Source organism: Mytilus edulis, chromosome 3, assembly GCF_963676685.1.
Source record: "Mytilus edulis chromosome 3, xbMytEdul2.2, whole genome shotgun sequence".
NCBI classification, from domain to species: domain Eukaryota; kingdom Metazoa; phylum Mollusca; class Bivalvia; order Mytilida; family Mytilidae; genus Mytilus; species Mytilus edulis.
This window is the reverse complement of record NC_092346.1, coordinates 64,696,498-64,724,464: the sequence shown is the minus strand read 5'-3', so window position 1 is coordinate 64,724,464 and position 27,967 is coordinate 64,696,498. Positions and strand designations below refer to the sequence as shown.

Genomic DNA, 27,967 nt, shown 5'->3' with positions numbered 1-27,967 from the left:
TCAGTTTCCTGACTTGGTATAGGAAATTTTTAGAAAACAATGGTGGGTTGAACCTGGTTTTGTGACTAGCCAAACCTACAAAAATTAAGCTGAATTTTTCAGATTATTTAAATGGTTCACAGATGAGGATGTGCCTACTATTATTTTGGTTTAGGGGACAGATCGAACAAACCTCCAGTATGAATCAATTATCCTCCAAATACTTTATTTAGCATTGATAATGTTGAAGGTTAGACTGTGAATTAAGATGGAGGTGCACTACTCCTTTAAATGACAGCTAACTTTGATAAACAAATTTATAACTGTAGTTAATGCTTTTGAAACATCTTGACGTCCAAACTGTAGACTAGGGAAGGTAACTCAAAAAGAAAACAATCCATACTAAATAAATCCATTGAAAGAAAATGTTTAAACTATTCTTATTATAATATTTAAGAAACATTATAAAGGATAAGAAATTGAAAATGTACGTTGTATAAACTATTCCATTCTAATGACTAATCTATAGGCAAAACAAAAACATTATGAAAGAACGTGAAGAAAACAATTTCAGAAAAAGCACTCAACTCAACCTTACAAGCATTAATGCATGTTCACACCTACTGAAATAACGCATGAAGTGCTTAGAATTGATAATAAAGGAACCTTACCTTTTTTTCACTATTATATCGTAAGATGCACCTCTGAGTAGAATTCATACAGTCCGGGAAAGATCAGCTAATACGCATACCATCTTGTTTTAGTCCCAAGAAAACCATATTATCATTTCAATAAAGAAACTAAGAGAACATTTTATAGTGACTAACTTGATTTTGTAATGTAGACAATTCGATTTTAAAACGATCAGTTGGTCTTGTTATAGTCAAAAACACGGTTTACTCGCTACTTTCGTTAAGGTTGAATTAAAAAGATAACAATATATAGTAAAATTGCAAACATGTTATTTCTGTAAAGATACTTCGGCGTTTAAAACATGCGTGAAATACATTTAATTGATGCTCGACGTAAAGAACCTAGTTTCAAGAAAAATCTTTTTTTTTCTCTCAAGTTTCTCATACATATAAAAATTTTAATATCGTAATATTCTTTTTTAGTCATTATTCTGAAAATTTTATGAAATACATATTTTACCTTATCTCATCGATTTAAAAATAGACTCAAAAGTTTAGTGTTTGGCTAATGACAAACATTTTCTATTTGTTAGTTGGCTTTTTTGGCTTTGAACTAGTTTGAAGAAACTGCAAGTATTCCTAGTACGCCTGCGAAAATAATCTTTACTCATTGCAGGCGGATTGACTATCAAGTAATTCTTTGTCTTTACTCTGAAGAATTCAACGAGAAAACCTTCGGCCTAATTTATGACAAAACAATTTAAGAAAATCAATAATGGCATTTTCTTATGTTAATTGGTGAATTGAACCTGTTTGAAATTATCCAAGATGATAGTTTTTTTTAAGAATCCACATATGGTCAATACCTTCATTTACTGCAAACAACATTTTTGTCAATCATGCACAATTTCTCTGCAGAACATACAAATGAGCTGGCAATTACCGTTGTGTGTACGGAAATTTGTGAAGCTTTGGTATACAATTCAAACAATGCACTTGGTCTTACTGCACATCGTTAGAAAAGATGTAAAAAAATCATCATAGATACCAGGATTGGAGTTTTCAATGTGCGCCAGACGCGCGGTTCGGCTACAAAAGACACATCAGTGACGCTCGAATAAAAAAAAATTAAAAGGGCCAAATAAAGTACGGAGTTGAAGAGCATTGAGGAAAAAATTGCTAAAATATTTGCCAAATACATCTAAGGTAATATTCAGTTAGAAAAAGTTTAACATATAGAAATATTTTGCACAGAAAAAAAAACTCTGCTTAAATTGCAAATGTTAGTAGCCTCAGGTTGTAAGTTTTCTTGTTTGAACTGTTTTACCATTGTAATATCTGGGCCTTTTATAGCTGACTGTGCGGGTTTGGTCATTGTTGAAAAGCTGTACCATGACCTATAATTGTTAATTTCTATGTAATTTGGTCTCTGATTGGTTATTATACCATATCTTCATATCTTTATACCTATTGATCTATTCAAAACTTGTCCAAGACCTGGGATTAATAAAGGTAACATTTTCATATTTTTTATCTTTTTATATTTGCTTTGATATTGTCGTTCCCCTGACATCTTTTTCAATTCATAGAAAGCAGCTTTTTCACAATTCAAAGTTTTTAATAGATCATTCAACAATTTGTCGACAAATGACTTCATATGATGTCTTTATAAGAGAGAGCAAGAAAAAACAAAGGGTTCTGTCTATGTTTAATGAATAATTTATAAATATATCACTCTAAAAATAGATTTAAAATGTATAATTAGTATCACAGATCATAACTATATATCACAGAAGAAATTAAAGTACATGTATCACTTGGCATGCAATTCATATTCTAAAATTAGCCTAACCAAATTTAGCGTTTAAAAACATTTGACGGTTATAATAAAAAAAATCATGTACCCGGATTAGAAGTTGTCAGAAAAAAAACATACTTTAAAACAACAACAGTTAATCAAAACAAATCTCTTAATGTACAAAAAAGGCATTTTCACAGTTCAATACATACACAATTCATGGAAAATGTCCATCACATACATTTAACTTTGAGCAAAAGCAAAAAGTAATACACATTTCTTTATAACCATAAATATATAACAGAAGTAACTAATTCCTTATGATTTCACAATTTGGTATATATATATATACTCTGCCACTGTATCGATAGTGATACTTTATTCATCCACTAGAGACAGTTAAAAACTTAAAATTTAAAACTTGCCGAGTGTTTTATATATTCAAATTTTACTGTCAAGAATTGATACATATGGTATTGAACAAGATTTGGTGACGAGTCTGCTTCTCTTAGGATTTTTAAATGATATGCAGACACATTCAATCCTTCTTTTAGAATGATCAGCCAAAGATGTGTTGTTTCTATGGTCGCCTTTTTTTGACGTCACAAAAGGAAAGTCAGAGGAAGGCAAAAATAGTAGATGTTGTAATCGAATTTTTACCAAAGAAGGACTGAGATCAAACGAACCACACGTTGATTAAATACATAATCAACAGGTCAGGAAAGGCAAAAATCGTGTAAGAATTAGAGATATATATATATATATATATATTCCTTTTCACTTATAACAGTTAAATCATTTTGAGAAGGAATATGTACCATAATAGTTAAACAAAATCAATCGTTTCGTTGACAACCAAGGCACATTAGTCTCATACTTGAATTTTTGTTATGATTAATCTATATCTTTTGGCTGATTTATGAACTAAAAAGTGTGTTTTTACTTCAAAATCATAATGTTTTACCCTTGCCTCATGTAAAGTCTGTTTGAAAGGCGTGTTTTCGCGGCGCAAAGCTAATTTTCCTACTACTACTTTGAATAATATAAAAAGTAGTCTTTTATCAGAGTAGGAAATTATCGTTTGCTACTAGAATATACAAATTGTGGACGGAAAACAAACTTAAGCAATTCTAAAATTACAATAAATTTATATAAAAACATAAATGCATATATAAGAGTAACAAACACAAGTAAATGCAAATATAACAACCAATATCTATATATACACAGTCAATTTTCAACTCTTAAGTACATCATTGTCAAAATTAATTACTTAGAATGAGATATCTATACATTGGAAAAACGGTATTGGATAATTCCCGATGCATTAAATATTTGGGAAATTGTAAAAAAAAAATATTTACCTAATATAGATTTCTATTGAATAATTCCAACTAAAAACCTTAACATACGTATATGTACATTGTAATCAGTTTTGAAATGGCACTAATATTTGGCAAGACTATTCTTCAATTCGATCTTAAAGACCTTTGAGAAATGCAGGATATGAAGAAATTTGCGCACCAGTCTTAACCTTCATTTCAACACTGATGAGATCTGGATTGTACGCTCCAAATACCGGCAAAAGTGGTTTAGTGAAGTTTAATCCTGAAAAAGTATGCAGTTTCTTCTCTTTCTTCACGTCGGCTATGATCCATTTCTTCCTCTTCGTGTCAACCACCATTCCATAGGTGACCTCCACGTTCAATCCTGCTTTATTTTCGCTGAGGGGTACATAGGCAAGGAGATCACGGTTGTGCCAAAATTCCTGCGCTAGTTTTCCATCTTCTGGGTACCTTGCGACGTAAAAAGATCTTGCATGCTCGTGACGTTCTACAGTGTGATGTTTATCAACATCTTCTCGTCTACATAGACCAATTTCAAACACGAGCCATGTTTGCTCTAGTGGTTGGATAATATTGAATGTAACAACCACTTCAAAATAATATTTGCCGGGTTCTTTGAAGGAAAAATTACCAAGAATTCCCTTGTATTGTTGTAATTGTTTCTTCGGGTTGCCAGAAGATGGTTTACCAGTTTTGCGGTTCTTGAATATTTTCCCGTCTACCGAAGCCTCTCTTTCTTCATGACAAGTATCTACGTCAAGGGCAAAATCTGGACCTTTAAAATACGAATAAATATTCAGTATTTAATATTGTTTCAAGCAGACTTACCTGCATTCATATAACAAAATTGTTAAACAGAGGCAAAATGTGTAAACATTGTAATGAAACGACATCCGAATGATGAGTTGTTTTAGGCCTACACAATTTTATGTTAATTTTTAGCTTCTGAAAGACGATAAGAAAAGAAAAGAACATAGATAGAGTTGGTATACAAGAAACAGTACCATGAGTACATTCGAAATAATCAATATATCAATTTTTGTATGAAATTAAAAGCAATCAAGACAGACATCAGAGTCGACTACAACAATAGTATCAATATTCATAAATTTTTTTCATACTGGTCAGTTGACTTTAAAACAGGTTTATCAGATATCAGACCAATCAAATAAGTTACCAGTACTTGGATATTTTACAATTAATCTAGCTGTTTTAAAAGGCACTTTTATAAATACACCGCGAAACTATTTCCGTTATATTTTGCTCCACTGTGCTCTTTTAGTGAAGTGGAAATAGTCAGTGTCGATGCATCAATACTATGTTCTATGTCGTGCTTGTTGAACAGTAGAAATAGTAACTGAACCTTTGAAACTAGAAAAAGATAAGAAAGGCCGAGTAACATTCTAAAGAAATATAACGTCTTTCATAGTAGTGATTGCAATCTACTATTTCAGGTAAGTCTTTTGATTATAATTTTGAATGGAACATCTGATGTTATTCATGGAAAACTGGTCAAATTGTGATATTGATCTTTGCCTTACAATATTACGGTACTCACATACAATATTACGGTACTCACATTGAACGTCGTTGAATGTTGCTGGTCCTGATTTCACCTCCTCTGAGCTGGAACTTTTCGCAAATACTACAAATATAGGGAATACGAATACATCAATTGTTTGGATTTTTGCCCGGTATTTGATATTGAAATTCACCATGTATAGTTATTATTAAGGTTGAGCGTCACCGAATAAAAGAGGGACGAAAAATACCAGAGGGACAGTCAAACTCATAAATCGAAAATAAACTGAAAACGCCATGGCTAAAAATGAAAAGGACAAACAGACAAACAATAGTACACATGACACAACATAGAAAACTAAAGAATAAACAACACGAACCCCACCAAAAACTAGGGGTGATCTCAGGTGCTCCGGAATGGTAAGTAGATCCTGCTCCACATGTGGCACCCGTCGTGTTGCTTATGAGATAACAAATCCGGTAAATAGTCTAATTCGGTAGGTCACATTCATGAAAGGGAAGGGGATTGTAGTTGATCGTGAGGAACATATCCGATATCATTTGGGAAACGGTTATTCCATAACGGGCAACCAATTCGTGATGGCGTCCTAAAATTTTACGAAGAGATGATTTCGACTTCACCATTTTGAACTCTTGATTCAATAGCTTCCTTGTGAGCAACAACCCTCTATTAAGAAAATCATGATAGGAAATGCAAGCACGGGAATATCGTATCAATTTGGAGATATATACACCGTATGCAGGTGCTGCTGGAATGTTGCTACTTAGAAATGCAAAGTTCACAATTGGAAAGCTGAAATCATCTCTTTTGTCGTAATGCTTTGTTTTCATTCATCAAATTTATAAACTACATTTCAAAAGATGGCCACACTATCAAGAACCTAAATCAGTGATTTAAACATTTCCTCTACCACAACGAAAAGATGAATGATCGACATAGACGAAACAAAAATATTGTTTTCTTTAATTAATAATTTTTTAAAACCTGGTCCAAAACAAATTTGATTGCATGTAAAATGATCACAAAATTAAAAAAAATCATATTAATGTTGTTTAACTAATAATATTTTGTAGAGGCTTCTCACATTCATATATGCTTATTGGAAAAAATATATTGAATCATTTGGCATGTATTTGCTAGGCAAACCAAGGTCTTTTCTTTTCGACCATATTCCAAAAAAACAACTTAAAACAAGTAATCAACTTAAACAAACATATGCATATCACACAAGCAACCATCAAATCCATTTGAAAAGAAATCTTAACATATTAGAATGTTACCGAGGAGCATCACATGAAACTAATCTGGCAAAACCTAATTGTAGAAACTTCATATAAAATCAGTAGCTAATCTCAAACACTCAACAGCTTAAATGCAAGCACAGTCACTACTAAACGCAATTTTGGGTAGATAATCAAAACATGATGAAAGATGAAATGTATTGCATGACTATTTGTGTCAATGCTTTTTTTTTTTTAAATCTATCATTCTTAAACTGCATTAAGGAGCTGAGCTCAATTGTTCAACAGCTGATACATAAGCATATTCACTGCTAAAATGTATTTTGTGTCGAAAAATTAAAAACATTAAAGTTGAAAGATATTGCATGACTTTTGTGTTATTACTTAAAAAAAGCTGCCTTATTGTCATAATTTAATGATTTCCAGAGTATTCATTTCAACAGTATCAAAACATCTTAAATGCTATGGATAAATGTTTTTACATTTACATATCATAACCTGTACTGCTAAAGGCATGAATATCATATTTTTTTGTATATTAATTTCATTGCATTCATAAACTAAACTAAACAAGCATGTCTAATCTGGCGCAACTGAGGAAATTCATACATAACTTCTGAACACTTATCCTTTTATGAAACAAATTATTTTAAACTTTAAATTTGTCACATGGCACTGAATTCTTGTAAATATGTATCGGGAGGGTTTTAAATTGGAAAGCAGATAGGCTATTAACAAGAAAAAGAGAGACGTAAATATTCGTGAGGAAGATCAATCTAGTGCAAGAATTAAAACAGTAACACACCGTTCGGATGTCTTAAAATAATTTGGGATTTTCCAGTTATATCCATTCTGCTGATGTTTCATTGTTGATCCAAAATGTTTATCCAGGTATCTAAGATGAGTTTGTATGTCTACATTTACTCAATTCTTTGAAGGTCATGTACAAAATGTACGTCTATTAACAAATCGTACGTTTTCTTGCTCGGGCTATTTATTAGTGATTTTAAATTAGGTATTGAGATCCATATATAAATACGAAAAACATGACAAAGCTGTAATATTCATAAAGTTTCAAACATTGATGTTGCTATACTTTTCAGAGGTTATGCGAAATTCTTTCATCCTTTTTTTCAATTTTTCTTTTAGCTCAAAAGAAATGTCTTATGCACTTTAATACAACATCACTATACAGAACGGATATAACTCAGGAAAGTATTCTTTAGGAATATTTACACCGGTGGTCTACAGGCAAAGATTTCAATATGTAAATAGGTATGATTTTCATCGACAATTAACACGACTTTGATAATACACTGAATGCAATCACGACCAAACATTGGCCCAATGTTACCTTCATCGTCGTCCGTGTCAGTGTCATCTAAAAAGTAAAGAGAAGTTAGAATGCCAGAAGGGTGATAAATGTGAAAGCTAACCGAGTTAATAAATCGGACCTCTATGTTTTCTTTAGAATAAGAAATACTTACAAGAACGTCTTTGGTTCAGAGGAGAAGTAATTGGTTTAAATGATCTTTCAGAAGTTGGCTGAAATGATTTTTCCCCAGTCTGACTCAGACTTCTCTCTGTGGAAGAATAATATAATGTGCAGAAGTAAGGACACATCTACATTAAGTGGTGCTAGTAAGCAATAAAGCAATTGTTGTCTACTCATATATATTTATGCATTAATTATCTTCTAAATACATCTAAAAAAATATAAATCCTAAATACTTTATGGAATTAATTTGGTGTTATGGACAGGAAAACTTAAAATATTAATAAATAGCATAGCCTTTTCAACTCAATAAAATTTTCATTATAGATATAGCATTTTAAATTTAAAAGGGACCAGCGAAAAGATCTACATTCCGGTAAAAAAAACTAATTGAAAACGCTTATTTTATCTGTTAAACAGGAAACTATAAACAGATGTTCTCGTTATAATAAACGATGAACTTGTATTTACTAGCAAAGGAAGACATATCAAAAGTTTAGAATAAGCATTGGCTGACATTTAAAGAAGTCAAATTTTCAAAAGCCCAATTCACTCTTATGGAATAACGACTGAAACATTTATAGAAAAGTGACTGTGATTACGACACAAGACTCCGTGGTTTGAAAAGGCTATATAACATCTCGAAATATATTTTATAAATTCACATGCATCATACAGTTAGATTTTTACAAGCATCATGCAAGTCATGCGGTGTGTTTAAGCTTTATTTAATGTTTTTCTAGTTACTTCATACACTATGTTTTGTCAATGGCAAAATTATTTCCCTTTATTGTTTTTCATTGTATATATTTTTTTTAATATGTAAGGGGTCTCATTTGGGGTGTCTGATCCAAGATGCCGCGTATTGTTTAGTGAGAATCCCGTATCCCGCTTCTCGTTGCCATAATAGCACATGTAATTTCCCGTGTCCCGCCGGACTTCGTTTCCCGTTTTCTCGCTTAATTATTCGACTTTCACGTGTCACGCTTAAAAAAAGATCGGCCAATCCCGCGTCACGCTTAGACCCCAATGAGATCCACATGTAAAGTCTTCTTTTCATAACATGTTTACATTTTATCAGCAGTAAAAATGTATCAAGACCAATTGAAGGAAAAAAGCATTAAAGGAACAGAATACCAGAAGAAAAGAAACATCTACATACTGACATATGAGGCACTAATTCATTACACTATTAACTAAAACAATTATTTACAAACTAAATACATTGAAAACAATAAGCTTTTAGTAATTAAGCATATATATGAACAGCAATGACTGGCTAAGAGTAATATATGATACCAATTGGCGACTAATGTTAGTGTCCCTACCAGTTTGAACCTGTTTAGGTAAATTCCCTCTCTTTTCGAGTTCCTCTGTTATGATAATGACAAAAATGACGTTTAAAAAATGTACTAATTGAAATATTTTGGATTAATGCATGTGTAAAGGATTAGATTTATTAATTTTCTTATTAATTTTTTCCACATTAAAATTTCCACATGCAATTAATTTCTCTTGTTTTTCTTTAGTGTTACTGGGCTGCAATTTTGTATCCATCACACCCAATCCTTCTATTATTCATTTTAGAGAATAGCATTTGCTTTGATATGTGGATTTAAATTTACAGTATTAAAAAAATCGTTTCAATAGTTATTAGAAGATGTGACATGAGTGCCAATCAGACAACTCTCCATCCAAGTCACAATTTATAAAAGTAAACCATAAAAAACACGTTTTATATCATAAGCATGCATAATTTATGCCCTATATGTTTCTGAGTTAAGGCATAAACTTTCGTAAATCATTTCTTTTTTATAACATGCTTTACTTACTCATAAAGTCTCCAAGGCCTAATGGTCTAGACAAGGTATCTAACTGTGATGTTGAAGCTGATGTTCGGAGTTTACCAGGAACGGGTTGTGTCTTTACTGTAGGAGCTGTTAGAAATGTTATTTAAGAATGTCTAAATGAATTTGTGAGTAACTTAAAAATTAATTCTATGTTAAGTCATATTTTAAGCCAACACCATTTGTATTAAAAGAAAATAACAAAAACCATAATTGTCAAGTGACAAGAAATATTAGTTTCAGGTTATTCAAAATCAAGTATAATGTAAAGCACAACTTTGAAGTGTGGTAGCAGAAAAAGATATCATATTTCTTAGTTGTTGGTTTTTTTGGCAGTTCGTAGAACTGAAAAGAACAACTTATACATTAATAACTTATCATTTTACGTATCGTTTCATTGATGTTGAACATTACCCGTTACTGCGATATAGTAAAATCATGGCAAGGTTACGTCAAACAAAGATCATAAACTTTAATGTCCAAAGAGCTTGCATCCTTCACCCAGTGATTGTGTAGCCAGTCATACACTTAATTTCATATTACATTAGTAATTCAATTAATAATAGGAAAGGACATGGAACCGAAAAAAAAATCATTTCGCCAAACTGTTGTAAACCTTGTAAACTTTATAAATGTGTGTTAACATCCAATTCTACTAACAAATACTAAGTTGGTTGTTTACATGATACATTGTGCTTACGGATGATTGTAATTTGTTTCACTAGATTAAGTACTTTCTATAATATTTTCATTGTTTACTGAAAATAACAATTGCTAAAATCATCTTGGTTTGGGACAATCGGTTTTCGGATTATTTTTTCAGAAGATACTATTATATAACAAGTTCTGATCTAGTTTTGGAAGGACAATTTTGTTCGTTAATTATCTATAAAATATAATCAACATCAATTAAAAGACAAAAACGAAATATTAACATCAACATCAATGAATGTATGATAAAGCAATTGAGTAAATACAACTGTCATTTCTCACCAAAAGCACAAATCAATCGATTCAACAAAATAATATTATATGAAAACATCCAAGAGAGAGCCAAAATGGTAAACAATGATATATGATGTAAACACATCTAGAAAAGACAAACTATATATGGGTTATAGGTAAGTTTGTTTTTGATTGCTCCGATGGGTTGCTTTTATAAGAAGCACTTAAACAAATCTATGGATTACAATTAATGAATGGGTCGTGTGAGTAAAAGGGTTAACATCGTTGTTTTCCTCTTATAGTTGATAAGTTTCCCTCGGTTTTAGTTTATAACCCAGATTTATTTTCTCTCAATCGATTTATGACTTTTGAACAGCGGTATAATACGTTGCCTTTATTAAATATATAAGGTATAATAGTCAAAAACAAAATTTATGTCCGTTGATAATGTTTGCACTTGATAACAACTTAGTTTAAACTATTTTATAGAAAATAGACTATTGGTTAAATAGCATTACTTCACACAAAAAAAACCCATCAAACTTGTTAGGAATGTTAGACATCTATAAAAACTTTCAACTGAAGCATTAAAAGGGAAATTCTACTGACTATGAAAATTTCTATACTACCTCGGTAGTATAGTTTACGAATGTATGATTAAGCAATGGAGCAAATGTAACCTTTTTCACAAAAGCACTGATCAATGAATTCAACAAAACGATTTTATATATAAACACCCAGACGAGGGCCAATCATTTTAAAGTCATAAGAAACGAGTGACCGGTGAAAAATATTGTTCTTCCAATTCTTAAACCAATGCATACAAACATCATAAACTTAGTCTTCTGTGCTCGAATTTATCATTTTTTTCGTGTAAATATCGTATAATCGTCAATTTTTTTTTCAATCGGTCAGTGTTGTTGTGAAAATATGGCAGGTAATTAAAGTTCGTGTTTTAAAGCCGAAGTTTAACGATTGTCACCTGTTTGTCAACAATTGACGAAAAATAAACAAAAAAGCATGGAAATTGAGCACGTGTTTAACATGTAAATTCAGATAATAGTTTATTTTAAGGACATCCATGCGTATTGTGGTCACCGGATTTTTACGAGATGGGTCACACTGAGGTCATCTTGCATACGGAAAATATATCGGGGGAATAGCTTGCTGGAAGGAAGCAATTCAAATAAAGTAAACTTCTTCTAAATATGAATAAATTAAAGAATTTTCTTCAGAAAAAAGTATATGTACATAAGTTTTACAATGAAAACTATCCATTGAGTTATAAAAAACATATGCAATATTTTTTTTGGATTTGAGGTTTCTTATGACTTTAAAGAACGAAATCTGATGTACACACAGTTTTTGATATTGAAATAAAAGATGACATAATTATTTTTGAAGCAGTAACTATTCTAAAAAAAAATGTTCATCATGAGACTTACGACTTCTAGTTCTGTTGAAGAAACTTTGTGGTGGTTTTTCTTTTGGTGAACAATTGCCATTAGTAACAGATCCAAATTTAGATTTGACAGGTTTTGCAGTGGTGGTTCTCAGTCCACTGCGGGCGCTATCAAATGAAGTTTCATTTATATTTTCAGAACTCCTTGACATATTATTTCTAGGTGATAACATATTATGTTGACCACCCGCCATTCTTGTTGGCATGCTGATCTGACGTTGTATCATGCCTTTCTCGTTCTCTGCAGGTATTCGTTGATCAGAGTCGAATGGATCCGACTTTCTTGGACTATCTAATGCTTCATTACCTGTACATAAGTAAACGTTCTCAAATAAGTACTTTTAAATACGTTTTTTAGTAATTATAAAGTGATATATGCATAAAAATAAAGTAATATTTAAAAACTGCAAGTACCGGTAGTTGCAACAAAAGACTTTGTAATAAATAACTTATCTAAAATCTTTCATTCTACATGCATCACATATTATACTGTATGTCATTATCAATACTTACATCCATGATTACAGCTTTATTCAAAATTACTTACCTTTAAGAAACGGAGGAAACTGTACCAGTGAAGCTCCAGCTCGTATTCTCATAATGACGTTCACAAGATCAGAATTGTAAGTCCCAAAAACAGGGAACAATGGCTTAGAAAAATCGACGTCAGTAAACGTGTATAACTTCTTTTCCCTCTTGACATCGGCTATAGTAATTTTTCCAGTTGCTGTGTTTATAAGAATCCCATAGGTCATCTCTACGGTAAGACCAGGACTGTTATCACACAGAGGAATGATAGCCTTAAGATCACGGTTGTGCCAAAATTCCTGTGACAATTTTCCATCCTCTGGATAACGAGCAACGTAAAATGATCGTGCAAACTCGTGTCTTTCAACCGTGTGATGTTTGTCGATGTCCTCTTTTCTGCTAAGGCCCAGTTCAAACACTAACCAAGTCTGTTCTAATGGTTGGATGATATTAAAAGTGACATCAACCTCGTAGTAGTACTTTCCTGGTTGCTGGAAGGAATAATTTCCAATAATTCCTTTGTACTGTTTCAGCTGATTTGGTCCAACTACTGTGCTACTGGAAGGATTTCCAGTTTTCCTGTTACGCAATGTCTTTCCATCAATGGAAACTTCTCTCTCTTCGTGAACAGTCAAAACATCAAATGAAAAATCTGGACCTGTAAGAAGACGTTCTTTATTCTGAGAAGCATAATTTGAATAACAATCACAAACAATCTTTATAATAAGCCACATATACATTTAGTACATATTCATGTAAATATCTTTTGAACTCATTATTAATTTAAATAATGTCAGAGGCTATGTTCAATTTGTATATGACGTGCTTCTTTCGCTTTGTGAATAAACCCATACTCTAAATCCAATAAAATTCGTTTGCACATGCGTATGTTGACATGCATTTAATATATTTCATTAACTTAAAATTACACTTCAAAATTCTAAAATAATGCACATGTTATTACTATTTTATTTATAGTGACTGTAATGTGTTGCAATTAGAAATTGACATATTTGACCTAGATACGACAACCGTTCATGCTGGCTGTTCAAAACTCTTCCTCACATTGCCTGTCGTTTGCTTGTTTACAAACAAAAAAGGGAGATTCATGGAAGAGCCTATACAAACGCTCTACACTGATACACATCGGTCATAGAAATTACCTTAATTGTCCTAATTAGAATCGATATAATTGATGCAAGCTATACTTTATTCTAGTTTTAACATGTGTAGGCATTATATTAGTGTTGTTTTATAATAATAAATCACGAATATAATGCCTACCCATGTTAAAACTACAATAAAGTATAGCTTGCATCAATTATTTCTTAATTAATATTGAAAGGAACCATATTCCAATTTTCTTTCAAACACCTTCTAATTACAGATTAGTCCACCAGCTGGCCCATAATAAAACGGAACATGTCGAACAAAGATAATTATGAACAGGCTTCTCGAACTACGCATTCTAGTTGAAACATTTTGATTGTTTTATTGATACAACTTTGCTGTTCGAGATATCGGAGAAGGTATGTTATACAAAAGTTTAACACTGTTTTTACTTAATATTTTTAGTTCAATAATGTAAACATTTTATATTGTACATGTTACTTTGAAAAATAATGCAAAATGTAAAAAATATTATATGACTGCTACTATATGGATTCATACCTAATTTTAGAGGGAGAAAAAAAACATATAAGTATTTGATACATTTCAAAATTGATAACAAAAAGAAACAAACAAAATTAATGTATTACTTGTGACGTCGTTGAAAATGGCGGGTCCTGACCTTGGTTGGCCATCAGCGATACCATTACGAACAAAAACTGAAACACGCAATAATAAACATGCTTCAACAAAAATATAAACAGAGTAAATTTATACCATACAATGTTATCCCTAAGATATAAAATGTAAAATGTTCAAAATGGTAAATGAAAGAAACGTTTCAAACACTAATATTGTGAAAATTCATGGAAGTATGTTTTTTTTATTTTATTTTAATTTAAAAAAATAAGCCCACATATAATCAAACAGAATAATTCAATGTTCACTTTATCATAAATTGTTATTTAAAATTGAGAATGAAAATGGGTGATGTGTCGAAGAGACAACAACCCAACCAAAGAGCATTTATTTTTAAACAGTAATAGGATGGAGATGTATTTTTTTCATGTTAAATGAGTTGTTTTCAGTTAAATAAGTCTTTGTAACTTGTGGTTTTGTTTTAAAATCCCAATGAAAAATGAATCAAGTGAAAGTGAAATTCTCACACTCTGAACGTGTAAGTGTTATACGATTGATAAATTAGAGTAGGAAGTTTCAAGCGGAGTTAAAAGAATAAACTTTTCAAGACTGGGCTAGAGTTTTAACATAGCTACTTGAAAAGGATAGAGTGTATTTTATGTTTAATTCAAAGAAAAGGAATCTCAATATTGAAATTTCAGAATTATAATAAATAAGGCTAAATCTAAATGACACTTCAATATATAGAAACAAAATAGTTCTATAAGGATCAAGAAACATCTACTAGCATACGCCAATTCTAATAACACTTTTGACATTTTTTTAGAAACTAATAAAGAAGCTAATTTCAACGTTTCAAATTATGTTCCTTTTTTCTACTAAAACCATAGTCATTGTGAAAAACATTTGGTCTTCAAACGAATAATGAAGACAAAATTACGACCACGAATGTTTGCAGAAGTATATAAAAAGGGAAATATAAGGTATATCTTCGAGACACTGTTCCAACAGTACATGTTAACAAAACATAGCATATAAAAGTCTAAAATCTCCTTATGGTTTACGATTGCATTTTGACAATTCTGAAAAATTTCACAAGAAATATCAAAACTAAAGTTTGACAATATTATCCTTTATCATAGTTTAACAAGTCTTAATGTATTACAACGTTATAGTTCACAAGAGTTGAAAAAAATATTTGTCTTTAAATATTTCCAAATGTAAACATAAAGTAATAGTCATCAAATATTTAGCAGTTAAATTTGAGTGTACCTGTATTAATGTTAAAATCTAAGTACGGCTTTCTAGTAAAGAATGCAAAGATCAAAATATTTTGGCTAATCTACTATTAAATAAAAGCATGTTTGTCTGGCGGATAGTTATGTAATAAAGCAATTTTATGTGTATAGCAAAAAGTTATGGACTAATTAAACTTATTTACCCTTCCTTGATTGTTTATCGGTATAATTGTTATTGAATTCTATATTCAAAACGATCCCTTTAATACTTGAATATTAACAGACACGTATTAAGTATCTCATTATACTAACATTTTGAGAAAATCTACAATATCGTATTAACTTTTGATCTTTTTGAGGATCTTTTTCCAGGAGTGATCGAGTTCCGTAAAACTATAGTGGTAAATATTGAACGATAACAAACTTTTGTTCAAGAAAGGAGTGAAAAAAAGTTAAAAGATGAAATATCAATTTTGCCCTGAAGAACTTTAACATAGATAATTTGCATCCATATTCAGATATAGTATGTGAGTGCACTAGCAAGTATGCCTCAAATGACAATGGAAGTATGTGATCAGGAAAAGACATGTATATTGTGGTTTTTTTCATAATTTAGTTTTTTCAAAACATATGTTTAACTTGTATGCAAATACAAATTATTGTAAAAATCTATATGATCTTTTAACAGAAAGGACAAATATGCGTGATGTTTTATTTTCGATAGAAATAAATAAATCACAGAGTTTGTTTTTTAAAGGCGACTTTTAGGGGAACACTAAACAGCATACACTGGTGTGAAAAATTATGTGCTGGGTAAAGCATGCTCTATTGATGTGTTGCAGTTCTGTGCTTATATATCAGAGCATTAAATTATAAATTAATAAATATGAAATACAGAAATATATATTTGTATCAGTGTGCTCATTATATAGTTACCTCCAATATCTTCACTTTGGTCTTCTATAAAAGTAAATGGTATATGAATATGATCAAATAAAATGCATTATGACAAAGTTAATAATGATGTTTTACTCACATTGAGCGTGTCATAACAGAAAATTGACAGTGACACAGAACGAAAACCGATGTACATTAATCGACATGTTATTAACTCGAAATAGTAAGTGCAAAGTTGTCCGCCAAATTGGAATAACTACGAAACAAATGTAAAGACTATGTTTGCAAGTTAAGCTTCAAGAATAAAGCATCAAAAAACAGAACTACAAAATTGAATGTCTATCACTTGTACTAAATAGAATATGGTAAAATTTATAAAATATTGATTTGCACTTATTAGAACCAAATGAATCATTCTTACAACATGAACATATTCAAATAAGCTATATTAAATAACTACAACATAGAAAACTGACAAAAACGATATGCGGTTGATAATTAGTGTTTCAAACTATTATGAATCCCTACTGTATTAAAACTATGGTGAACGTGACCATTAGGAAAAACTTTATGATACTGTGGTAAATATGAAATATACACCGATGAATTGACTTACGAGATGGTGGTCTGTGTGCACGTGGGGATATAAAAGCTTTTTCTGTGATTTGTACAGAACTCGTCTCTTCGACAGGTGGACTTTCCTCTTTTGATCTGGCACTAAGACTTCGTTCTGTTTACCGAAAAAAATATAAAACAAAGTTTGACGAAAGTGATATAAGTTTATTTAATAAGTTGCAGCTTACTTTTTTTAAATCGAATAGCATACCGTTACAGTTTTAAAAAATCGAATATCATATCGTTAATTTAAATTAAAAAATCGAATAGCATATCGTTACAGTTTTTAAAAAATCGAATAGCATATCGTTACCGTTTTTAACAAAATTGAATACCATATCGTTACGGTTTAAAAAAAATCGAATACCATATCGTTACGGTTTTTAAAAATTACGGTTTTTAAAAAATCGAATATCATATCGTTAATTTAAAAAAAAAATTGAATAGCATATCGTTACAGTTTTTAAAAAATCGAAAAGCATATCTTTACAGAATGTATGATATTTTGAAAATATCATATGTATATCAAAATACTTAAAATTTCTTAAATACTATATATACAGTTAAAACATAATCACAAAACCTCAGTTATATGACTCTGCATCATTTCCTGTAAACAAAATTTCAAGTTCATCAAGTACAATAAATCAAATATGACAACAATTGTACAGAAGAATATGTATTACTATAATTATTAATGGTGGAATGTTATATTGGAAAGGACATCGTGTAATAAAAGAAACCATAAATGTAAACTACTGGACAAGACAGTACACAAAGTGAAAGACATGATGAAGCCTCAAATGTGTCAACGAGTTTCAAGGCAAATCAAATGAGCTTGATATACAACCAGAATGTTATGCAATGAAAATTTAAGTCTTTCTATCGTTTTCTTTTCACAAAATTCGCACCCTTAACTTCATCATAAACTCTCTCTAAACACAAATAACCAATCATGCAATAAGTTCAAACAGAGAGTTAAGTAAATAACATTGGGAATTCACTCGGGTCATCATTGTTCTTACCCTTTTTGAGTTTTAAACAAAGCTTCCATGTTTTAAGCATATTAAGAATGTTGGTACTACGTGTAGGGGGACAAGAGTTAGGGCGCCTTTCTCTTGCAGATTGCCTTCTTTCATTTTCAACTTTCGTCTTCACTAAAGTATATATTTATAATAGTCGTATTTAAATACGTTATCAATGTGTTCTTTTTTTTTAAGGGAAGGAATAAAAAAAACATATACTACAGCATAAGTGCATTCAAATATATGTAAAGTCTTTTTTATAATACTACATTACATGTAGTATTGTCAGGTTTTTTTTAAAACTTCGTACAAGATGCTTATCCAACAAGATGTACAATATCTACGTCTAAAACAAATAGATTTACTTAATTCAAAGGTTATCATAAGTATTAATATTGCTATCACTATAATTATCATAAGCTTTCTATTTTCACTTCACCACAAAAGTACATCATCTATTAAATCAATTATACTTAGAAGAAACTGTTATCTAACAAACGCTACTAAACTACTTTTATATTACTAAATATGAAGTCAGAATTTAATGAAAATAAATGCTAGCATTATGAAAATCAATTAACAAAAGACAAAAGGTGAAATTTGAGTTCAAACACTTTGAAAACTGTATGTCGCTTTCATTTTTGAATTGTTATTAATTTTGTTAATGTAAACTACTGTTTTGAGTTTGACACTGTATTGAAATTATATATATAGTATTAAAAAAATATTCTGTTGTGTTTTGTCTAAAGTGTTTGAAAGCAAACTACAGATAACAACAGACATACCAGGAAAGATAAGTCTCGGTAATTCGCCTTTATTTTCCAGACTTTCTGGATAAAACAAGAAATTAATTGATCAGGTTTTTAATTATAACTTATAGGTTTTGAATTCATCACCAGAAAATATTGTAAATTTGATGCAACACATAATACAAAGAAGTGCATAAATTGGTGTTTAAAATGTGATTGCATGACTACAACTGTTGAATTGAACAAATAGCAATTTGATTTTGTAGCCTACTAATTCAGCCTAAAGATGTAACTGTTCATTGAATGGTTGCCGTTTAAGGTCATTTTGTTTTTTCGCTTTCATATTCTATGGGGCAAAATGCGAAGTCGAACACGCGAAGTCGCGAAATCGAAAAAGTGAAAACCATTTTGTGTTTTCGCATTTTCGACTCGCGTTTGTGTTTTCGACTTCGCGTTTTAGCCCTACTATTATATGAAAGGCGAAAGGCGAGAATGCCTTAACCGGCCACCATATTACTGTGACCTAAACAGACCTACTGTTTGGTCATCTGTCGCTTGAAAATGATTCCAAAGCCGGATCAATGTAATTTTTACATTAAACTTCCATTAGCTGATATAAAAGCCCGAGAGATACTTACGAAGACAGTCGGTAAGTCCCGCCTGGTGAACGATTGACTCGCTCTCTGTATCGTCTGCTAATATGTCTCTTTCGGTAGTTTCAGATGAAATGACATGCAAGTTTTCCGGAGCTAATACAAAATGCATGAAAGTAAGTTAGCAAATGCATGCTTATTAGAACATAAAATGAAAACATTTAGTGTGATGAACAGAAATCATTAGTGTCTACATAAAAAGATGGTTGTGACTCTTGCGAAACTTATTTTATCATTAGATTGCAATAGATTCATATAATATTTTCTACATGAAATCATTAAACTAATGATTTGTATAGTAAGCTCTTTACTATACAAATCCTTGAAACTATTAAAAGCCAATTTATATACCAGATGACAAATGTAAACCTTTTGTCGTCATCGTGTGTTCAAATGATGTAAAAAAAAATAGAGTAAACAATTTCAAAATTATTTTAAGTACTACCGAAAGTGAAAGAAAATAATATAAAAATTGACAAAGTTGGCCTAGTCTATCTCACGATAGCATCAGGTTTAGGTTATAAAAAAACTTATCATGATGTTGGGGTTTACCTTAAACAATTTGTGACAATGTCTACTCGTTAAGTATATATCGTTTCAATTTCCCTTCACTTCAATAGCAACATTCAGTTTATTTACATTTTCACTAAGGTAATTGGACTGTACATCATCAGGTATATAATTTACTTTTTGATATAAAATAATAGAGTTATGATATTGAAAGGTCATATGTATAAATGACTATCTATCGAAATCAAAAAGTTAAGCAACATGCGCCTATACCATGAAGTTAGTATACTAATTAAAACAAAGCTGTGCCGTAAGTATTTTGATATATAAATGTGAAAATTTGAAACCGATTCGAAAATGTGCCCAGAAAAGTTTTACACTAGATAACTTACGACTTGATAAATGCCGACTGAAAAAGCTGGGTTTGTCCTGGCTCGGAGAAGCTGCTTCTGTTGTCCCATTCACGATTGGTTTGAACTTGGACTCGTTCATGCTTTTAGCAACATCTCTTAATTCACTTCGAGCTGTCTCAAATTCCGAGTCAGGAGTTTGTATATCTCTTGATTCTAAAGACTGTCCGTTAAACTCGACTTGTACGACGCCGCTCTCGTTTTCCGCTGGATATCGGTATTCCGATTGTTTGCTTTGTTTTGGTGTGTAATACTGGGTTTGGATGCTTGGTTTAATGGTATCGTAATCATCACTTCGCGAATTAGGTTTTATCAACTGAGGGCCATTAGACATGCTTTGTTTGGTTGACTGGTAACTTGTTTTTTGCATTCGATAATCAGATTTTGATCCCTGTTGTTCATTTAAAGAAGGCGAATTATTCAAACTGTTCAAAGTGTTGAAATCTTTCTGCAATTCGATCTGAAAGTCACTTAAACTACTTCGTTTAGAGTTTCTGTAGCTTTCACTTTGGAAACTTGAGTTAACAGTTTCTGGAGAATTGGACGAGTCCTTTGTTACGATCTTACCGATAGCATTGACCAAATCTGCAAATGATTCGTCGGAGGCACCACGATAAAATCTCAGTGCCACATCATCTTTTGCTGGAATGGAGACCTTGTGGTTTTTTAACTCTAAAATTCTCTTAAGTAACACATCACGTAACACGAGGAATTCTGACGCAGTAGTATATGACATGACTCTGGTAGCAAATTCTACGGCAGTTTTAACATTTGTTGAGTAACTTTTCAATTCCGAGACTTTTTCCGTAAGTTCGCGTTTTCTAGATTGGCAATGGTGTTCTACTTCTCTATGAAGCCTTTCTCTTCTCTCTTCTAAAAGTTTTTGAAATCGATCAAATATGGAATCAATTTCATGGTTTATTTCAGATTCCTTTTCGGTCAAATCATCCACTACAGATTCGAATTGTGATACAGCTTCAGACATTGGATTTCCCCTGTTGTTTATTTCTCGGATAACATTATGAACGGTTGATTTGCTATCTTCATAAACCTCGCTCAGGTTACGAATGATATGACCATGCTGTTGATTATGGTCTGAGACTGCACAGAGGGTACAAATTGGTACATCGCAGCCTCGTTTATCACAGTAGAATGTAAATATCTGTTCTTCGTGTCCTTTTGTTTGGCACGTGTCTTTTCGATGAAAATCACGAAGGTCACATTCTCGCATATCTTCTATAGATACTAAAATGTGTTTCTTTGTTACGTGCGTTCTTTTATGAGCACGTGTACATTCGTGGCATATAAATAGGAAACAGTCTCGACAAAATGCATGCGCATTTGCTTCATCTGGACAGTCAGTACAAGGAACCTCTGTAGGTCGAAGTTGAACCCTGATAAAATCTAAATAGTTTCTAATGGCAGTGTCTAAAGGAAAGGCTTCTACTCCATCAAAAGTTTTGTCAAAACGAGTTTGGCATTGTTGACAACATAGTTCGTTGTCGTTTAACAGATCTTGTAAGCACGTCGAGCAGCATGTGTGTAGGCATGGCAGAACACGCGGAGCACCGCGTCTATCATCATACTCCTTTTCACAAATCGGGCACAATAGGAAGGCGTTCTGATTTATATTCATGATAGATGTCTGCAAAAAAAACACATGGTGCAATCAAAAATTTAGGGAGAAAAATTATGATCTATAATAAATGTTGCAAAAATCTCATGATAATATATGTATGTGGGTTTGTTTTGTCCTGGCCAGTTGCATTATTAACATTTGAGCCTATTTGTTTCTCCGTATTCAATAAGCCTGCAAGGTTATAAGTATAATGAGTTGATTGATATTAAATAAGATGTGGTATGATGGCCAATGAAACAAAAGTTCACCAGAGACCAAATGACGTGGAAGTTAGTAACTATATGCCACCATTCGGTCTTCAACAATAAGCAATTCTAATACCGTATAGTGAACTTAATTGACATAAAATTTAGTTCAAAGGAGAGAGAGAGAGAGAGATTTGAAATCAATGCATTACGACAATACTATATATACTTAATATATGTTATTTTATATACGTTTAGTTCTTCTGCCTTAATCTAAATACTTATAAATAAAAGTCAAAATGAATAGCCCTAGAAATTTGACGAGTAAAATCTTAGCCAAATTATTTTACAAGTTATGTGACTTGCAAATATATGTACTTTGATATCTCAAGATCGTTTGGATTGCTTATTGATTATAGTCAATACAAGAAGATACAAAGACCCTCTAGAATTCCGATCCATTACAATAAGTTCAATAGACTTTATCCGTTGCTGGGTCTTTAGACCATTTATCAAGTATTTGGCATCCAAAATTCTGTAAATGGTAAATACCTACATTTAAATGCAAATAAACAGTAAAATGCAACAACCAAATAAGTTTTATTGGTTTGAATATACTGTTTATATTTAATCAAAATGTGAGTAAATTGAACACCAGCCAACAATTTTAAATACTTTATAGCTAAGCTACTATACATAAAAATTTGTCAATTGAGTATTTTCTATGTTTGAAAAAGATACGGACACATTAAAAAGACTATAAAAATAAACACAATTCGAAGAAAAAATCAGACAATACAATGTCTAAATACGCACAACGACGAGAGACTGCATAGAAAACTGAATATTGAACAGCACAAACCCCCTCAGAATTTTATGGCGATTTCAGACACTTTGGAAGGTTTCGTCCATTCGTTCTTGGTTATTTAATTCGTGTCTAACATCTTATCGTCTTCAGTAGTATAAGGAGTCCAATCACTAAAGCATATCATGTATTACTAAGTGTAAACAGAATTTCAAAACAAACATCAAAGATTGACTGGGGTATAGAGATATATTGTAATCCATGAACTTCTCTCGTTCATGCAGTAACACCCTATAACTAAATTGGGGTGTCTTTTGGGCTGTGTGGGATGTATAATCATGCAGGCATGTTTGGTTGTAATGAAACGTTACGTCAAATGCCTTGTAAATAAATGAGACGTACGCTCTCTGTACGTTGAGGGATCCACGCGAAGTCCGTAGGTGGCCTAGCTGTTGCTATGCAAAATGTCTATCCCTATCCTATCCACATGATTTTACCAGTGGCAGTCCACATTGTCCTCCCTTTATAGTTTATACTGGTAAAATCATATCTATCCATTGTATTCATTGTTAATTTGCTGCCATCCTGAACTTGATTGTTTACCACTGGACCGTAATCAATCATTCTCGGCAACGTAAATGTGCCAATACCATTTTTCAATGATTGATTACTGGATTGTTTCGTTATTCCAAGGCAAATGTTTTATGCAAATGAAACAGTAGCCCAAACATCGGACAAGTCTTGGAATGCCACGGGGAAAAGATAATGATGGAATGTTTGAAGAAATATTTCGCATAGCATTGCAGTGGGTCATCAAAGCACTCTTCCAAAAGTTATTGCAAGTTTTTTTTTCAAATTGAAATGCTGAGAGCTTCATAATCTATATTAGAAACATCAGATTCAACGTCCTTATTCCGATTAAAGTTAGCTGCATAGTTATACACCCTTCAAGTCAAGTTGAAGCCCCAAGAGGATGGACATGCAGATGGGAGAAGTAAAGGTGACTTAATTCTTACATTTTTTTATTTTTCTTAAAAAGTTTTGATTCTTCTTCTTAAGATACAGATACCATCAACGTTTGAGGATTACTTAGGATTATTAACGCAATTACACAACTCTAAAAAAATAGTTCTTAAAACTGTTGAAAGTTCCTTCAACTTTTAAATGAAAAAAGTGGATTATAGTAATTTGCGTATTTAATTAAATCTTGTCAACAACTCAAGCGCGTAGGTCGGTATTTAATCCCAGAATGCATTTGATATTTGTTGTTGGATTAATCGGGTTATCTCCGAATTTTCTTAATCAAATATTGAATGTTAAAAATTCTATTAGTCTTAAAGCTAACGATTTTCATAAGATTAATCCTCTTAAAGACTTAACAACAGTTAGATTATACATTCTTTTTGTAATGCAACTACGTTCACCCTATGTCATTAATTCGACCAGCCTTGTTAGTACCCGTGTTACTTCTTCAGTGTAATTACAATTAAGTTGAAGTTTTTAACTGACATCTTTGTGGTCACTATTGAAATGACTGACAATGGGTCTTATTTGATTGACAAAAGGACTCATAAGTATTTGATACAATTATTTGTTGTTGTAATTAGGCGATTGTGTATCAAAGATAAGTCGTCTCAAGAATATGCATTTAAACAATGTGATTTAACTGTCGGGTTTTTAACATTGTGCCTAAGTTGTAGATGTTAATCTGTTCTTGTCTATGAATTGTTAAAATTGCATTGGAAATATTTCTATAATTCATAAGTAGGCAAATTATTTGTTTCTTACAGCATAGTTAACCATCCAAAGGGTTGAACAGAGTATATCGACATACAGACTACCACTGCATGGCCGACAATAGTTTCAATGCAATTAAGTCAATGCAATTAAGAGGGATGTTCATTGGGCTTCATTTGGGCTATGACATAAAACGACGTTCGTCTGTGAAGGTTAAATCCGATGCCTTGAACAGGGAGAATGCTCGCTAAATCATGAACCCTTGCAACTGATCAACTTTGTTCGACAATGATCTGTTTTAACAACAATTAATCCGATATCTCATTTAACTTCTTTTCACTTTAAGATAACTACAATCAATCAATCCAACTAAGATAATCAACAAAACAAAGAATAAATTTGAATCGTTGCAGTAGTTTACTCCTCATATTTTTTTAACCTATAATGTACAAAAATATTCTCTTAGATGATGGTACTAGGATTGTTATTGCTATATATTATTTTTAAATTAACTTTTTATCGCGATTTAGTTGCGTTCCTTGGTCCTGCCGAAGGGAAACATGGATAGTTTATAATTTAAAAGTGTCCACATGAGGAGGAACTTTTGGTCTAGTTTGTTAGTTTCGGTTTTGACTAATTTGCCAAAGAGGAACTTTGTGACTAGTTGATAAGTTCCCGCTTTTGACTTTTGTAATCAGTATCTTGGTTCAAATATAATATGTTGCGCTTTTATTTTGCATCAATTCTCCAAATGGAACTTTGTGACTGGTTGATAGTTCCTTTTGGAACTTTTGGGCTAGTTAGTTAGTTCCGGTTTTGACTAATTTGGCAAAAAGGAACTTTCTAACTAGTTGATGTTTCGTTGGAACTTTTCAACTAGTCACTTTGTTCCGGTGGAACTTTTAAACCAGAGGATGAACAAAGTAACTAGTTAATAAGTTCCTTTGGAACTTTTCGGCTAGTTAGTTCTTTCCGCCCGGAACTTTCCAGCGTCGGAACATTAGAGCATTTACAATTTTACCTTTGATATCAATAACTTGCATAAGTTTGCGTACAACTTAAGTAACAGATAACCGACGATTCAAATCTTCTCAGTTTTCAGCAATGTTTCCACCTAGTAAAACACCATTTCTGTATCAGCACATGAGTTGCACTACAAGCTAACCGTAATTCCCATATATACTGAATCTGTCATCAGTATTTTGCATGCAAATATGACTAAATTTGCAGTCATTAAACAAGGGATAATTCATGCAGGGTTGAGTTCTATAGCAACAATAACTCCTATGTTTGTAATAAAATTTAGTCAAAGTTTTGAACAAGCTTCGATATGAATATGTCTGTTGTATGTGTAATGGATCATAACAACTCACTATATATGCATTCTTTTTCGTCCAGTTTAACAGGCAACAATAAGGACATCTATATTACAAGAATGCAGGTAATGGAAAGATACATTGGAAAAATTGTCCGTGGGACGCTGTTAACAACTTTGAAATCGGTGAAACAACAACACATTAAACATGACAGAACAAATCTTAAAATGATCTAGTAGTGTCATATAGCTTAAGCAGAAGAGGTCTGATATGCTTCAGACTGCACCGAATTCTTTTAGAAAAAATAGTAATAGTGTAAACATTGCTGGATTTATTAATGTGTGAATTTTAAAACACTTCACATGCTAGGTATTGAAATTTGATAGATTTTAAACACCTACCTGTTAAAAATAACCTTTCAAAATCAACATGGATACATTAAAACTGTCCATAGTATTTGTGATATTACATTTCAATGGCTGATGCATTCCATGTCTTTTATTCAATGTGCAATCGTCCAAAACCACGGTAGATCGGAGCCCTTGTATATTTGCACATTGAAATAATCTATCCAAACCTTCAAATACAAGATTTGATATAATAGGTCAATTGTATATGTAATCGGGTTCTATTTTACCTATATCGTAAAGGAAGAAATGTATTTGAACGTACATGTTAAAGCCGAACAGGTGATTTAAATTTGTAAGAATAGTTTAAGGTGTTCAACTTTATTGGATTTTATTAATTATATTTTGATTTCTTATCCTTTTCATTTTTCCGGCTCGTTCAAATTATTTTAAACGTTTATAGTAAGTAAATATAGGGTAGATATTTTAATGGTCCAACTTATAAATCCATTTTATTGTTTATCAACAGCCGAATTGCTGTGAATGAGTTCGTGTCTACGTTACTTGTATTAAGAATGACATGTTATAGAAATACTTTAATATGATGTTCACGGTAATATACAAATGTAAAAATGTCTCGCCTCATTAAAGCAAAATTCTTAAAGCAAAATTCAAATACCTATAGTATGAGTGGTCGCCAGACTGCAAAACTTGGATTAAGGTCAGACAAAACCGGTCCCTTTTCCAATTCGTTTAGGGATTTATTCCACAAGTATTGATATCAATAAATGAATTAAAATCCTTTGAACTGAATTATAAATTTAAAAAAAATATGTTGTCGAAATAATATAAAATGAAGTTTATCTAAGTCGGAATTTTTACAACCTTGGAAACCATGGACTCTCAAACGTTTCTTTAAATTAAACATTTGCATCAACAATAAATAAAATTGAGAATGGAAATGGGGAATGTGCCAAAGAGACAACAACCCGACCATAGAAAAAAAACAACAGCAGAAGGTCACCAACAGGTCTTCAATGTAGCGAGAAATTCCCGCACCCGGAGGCGTCCTTCAACTGGCCCCTAAACAAATATATACTGGTTCAGTGATAATGAACGCCATACTAATTTCCAAATTGTACACAAGAAACTAAAATTAAAATAATACAAGACTAACAAAGGCCAGAGGCTCCTGACTTGGGACAGGCGAAACATGTTTGTGAGATCTCAACCCTCCCCCTATACTTTAGCCAATGTAGAAAAGTAAACGCATAAC

General features: G+C 31.8%; 1 protein-coding gene across 21 annotated transcripts; it reads right to left on the bottom strand.

The window, feature by feature from the left end:
• Nucleotides 1-2,307: 2,307 nt before the first annotated feature.
• Nucleotides 2,308-26,979, bottom strand: LOC139517120 (transcription intermediary factor 1-alpha-like). 21 transcript variants are annotated; one of them, XM_071307806.1, is made up of 15 exons: nucleotides 26,746-26,841; nucleotides 20,645-22,307; nucleotides 19,728-19,838; nucleotides 19,126-19,170; nucleotides 17,317-17,430; nucleotides 16,740-16,763; nucleotides 14,577-14,645; nucleotides 12,836-13,474; nucleotides 12,272-12,595; nucleotides 9,867-9,971; nucleotides 9,363-9,407; nucleotides 8,027-8,122; nucleotides 7,894-7,920; nucleotides 5,335-5,400; nucleotides 2,308-4,530 (listed from the first exon to the last, which is right to left on the bottom strand). In XM_071307806.1, exons 2-15 carry the CDS (start codon nucleotides 22,296-22,298, stop codon nucleotides 3,890-3,892), a joined length of 3,960 nt encoding a protein of 1,319 aa, XP_071163907.1. In that variant the 5' UTR covers nucleotides 22,299-22,307; nucleotides 26,746-26,841; the 3' UTR covers nucleotides 2,308-3,889. The 21 variants fall into 21 exon arrangements, with proteins under 21 accessions (XP_071163907.1, XP_071163908.1, XP_071163911.1 ...); XM_071307807.1 differs by having other exon boundaries at nucleotides 16,740-16,760; XM_071307810.1 differs by lacking the exon at nucleotides 7,894-7,920.
• Nucleotides 26,980-27,967: the final 988 nt, after the last annotated feature.

Excerpts from the sequence above, each read along its gene's own strand:
- LOC139517120 (XM_071307806.1), bottom strand. The coding sequence starts at position 22,298 with ATGAATATAAATCAGAACGCCTTCCTATTGTGCCCGATTTGTGAAAAG. Across the intron at positions 19,171-19,727 it reads GGGACTTACCGACTGTCTTC|AAAGTCTGGAAAATAAAGGC; the intron begins GTAAGTATCTCT and ends TGTTTTATCCAG. Across the intron at positions 16,764-17,316 it reads TGCACACAGACCACCATCTC|AAGACCAAAGTGAAGATATT; the intron begins GTAAGTCAATTC and ends TTACTTTTATAG.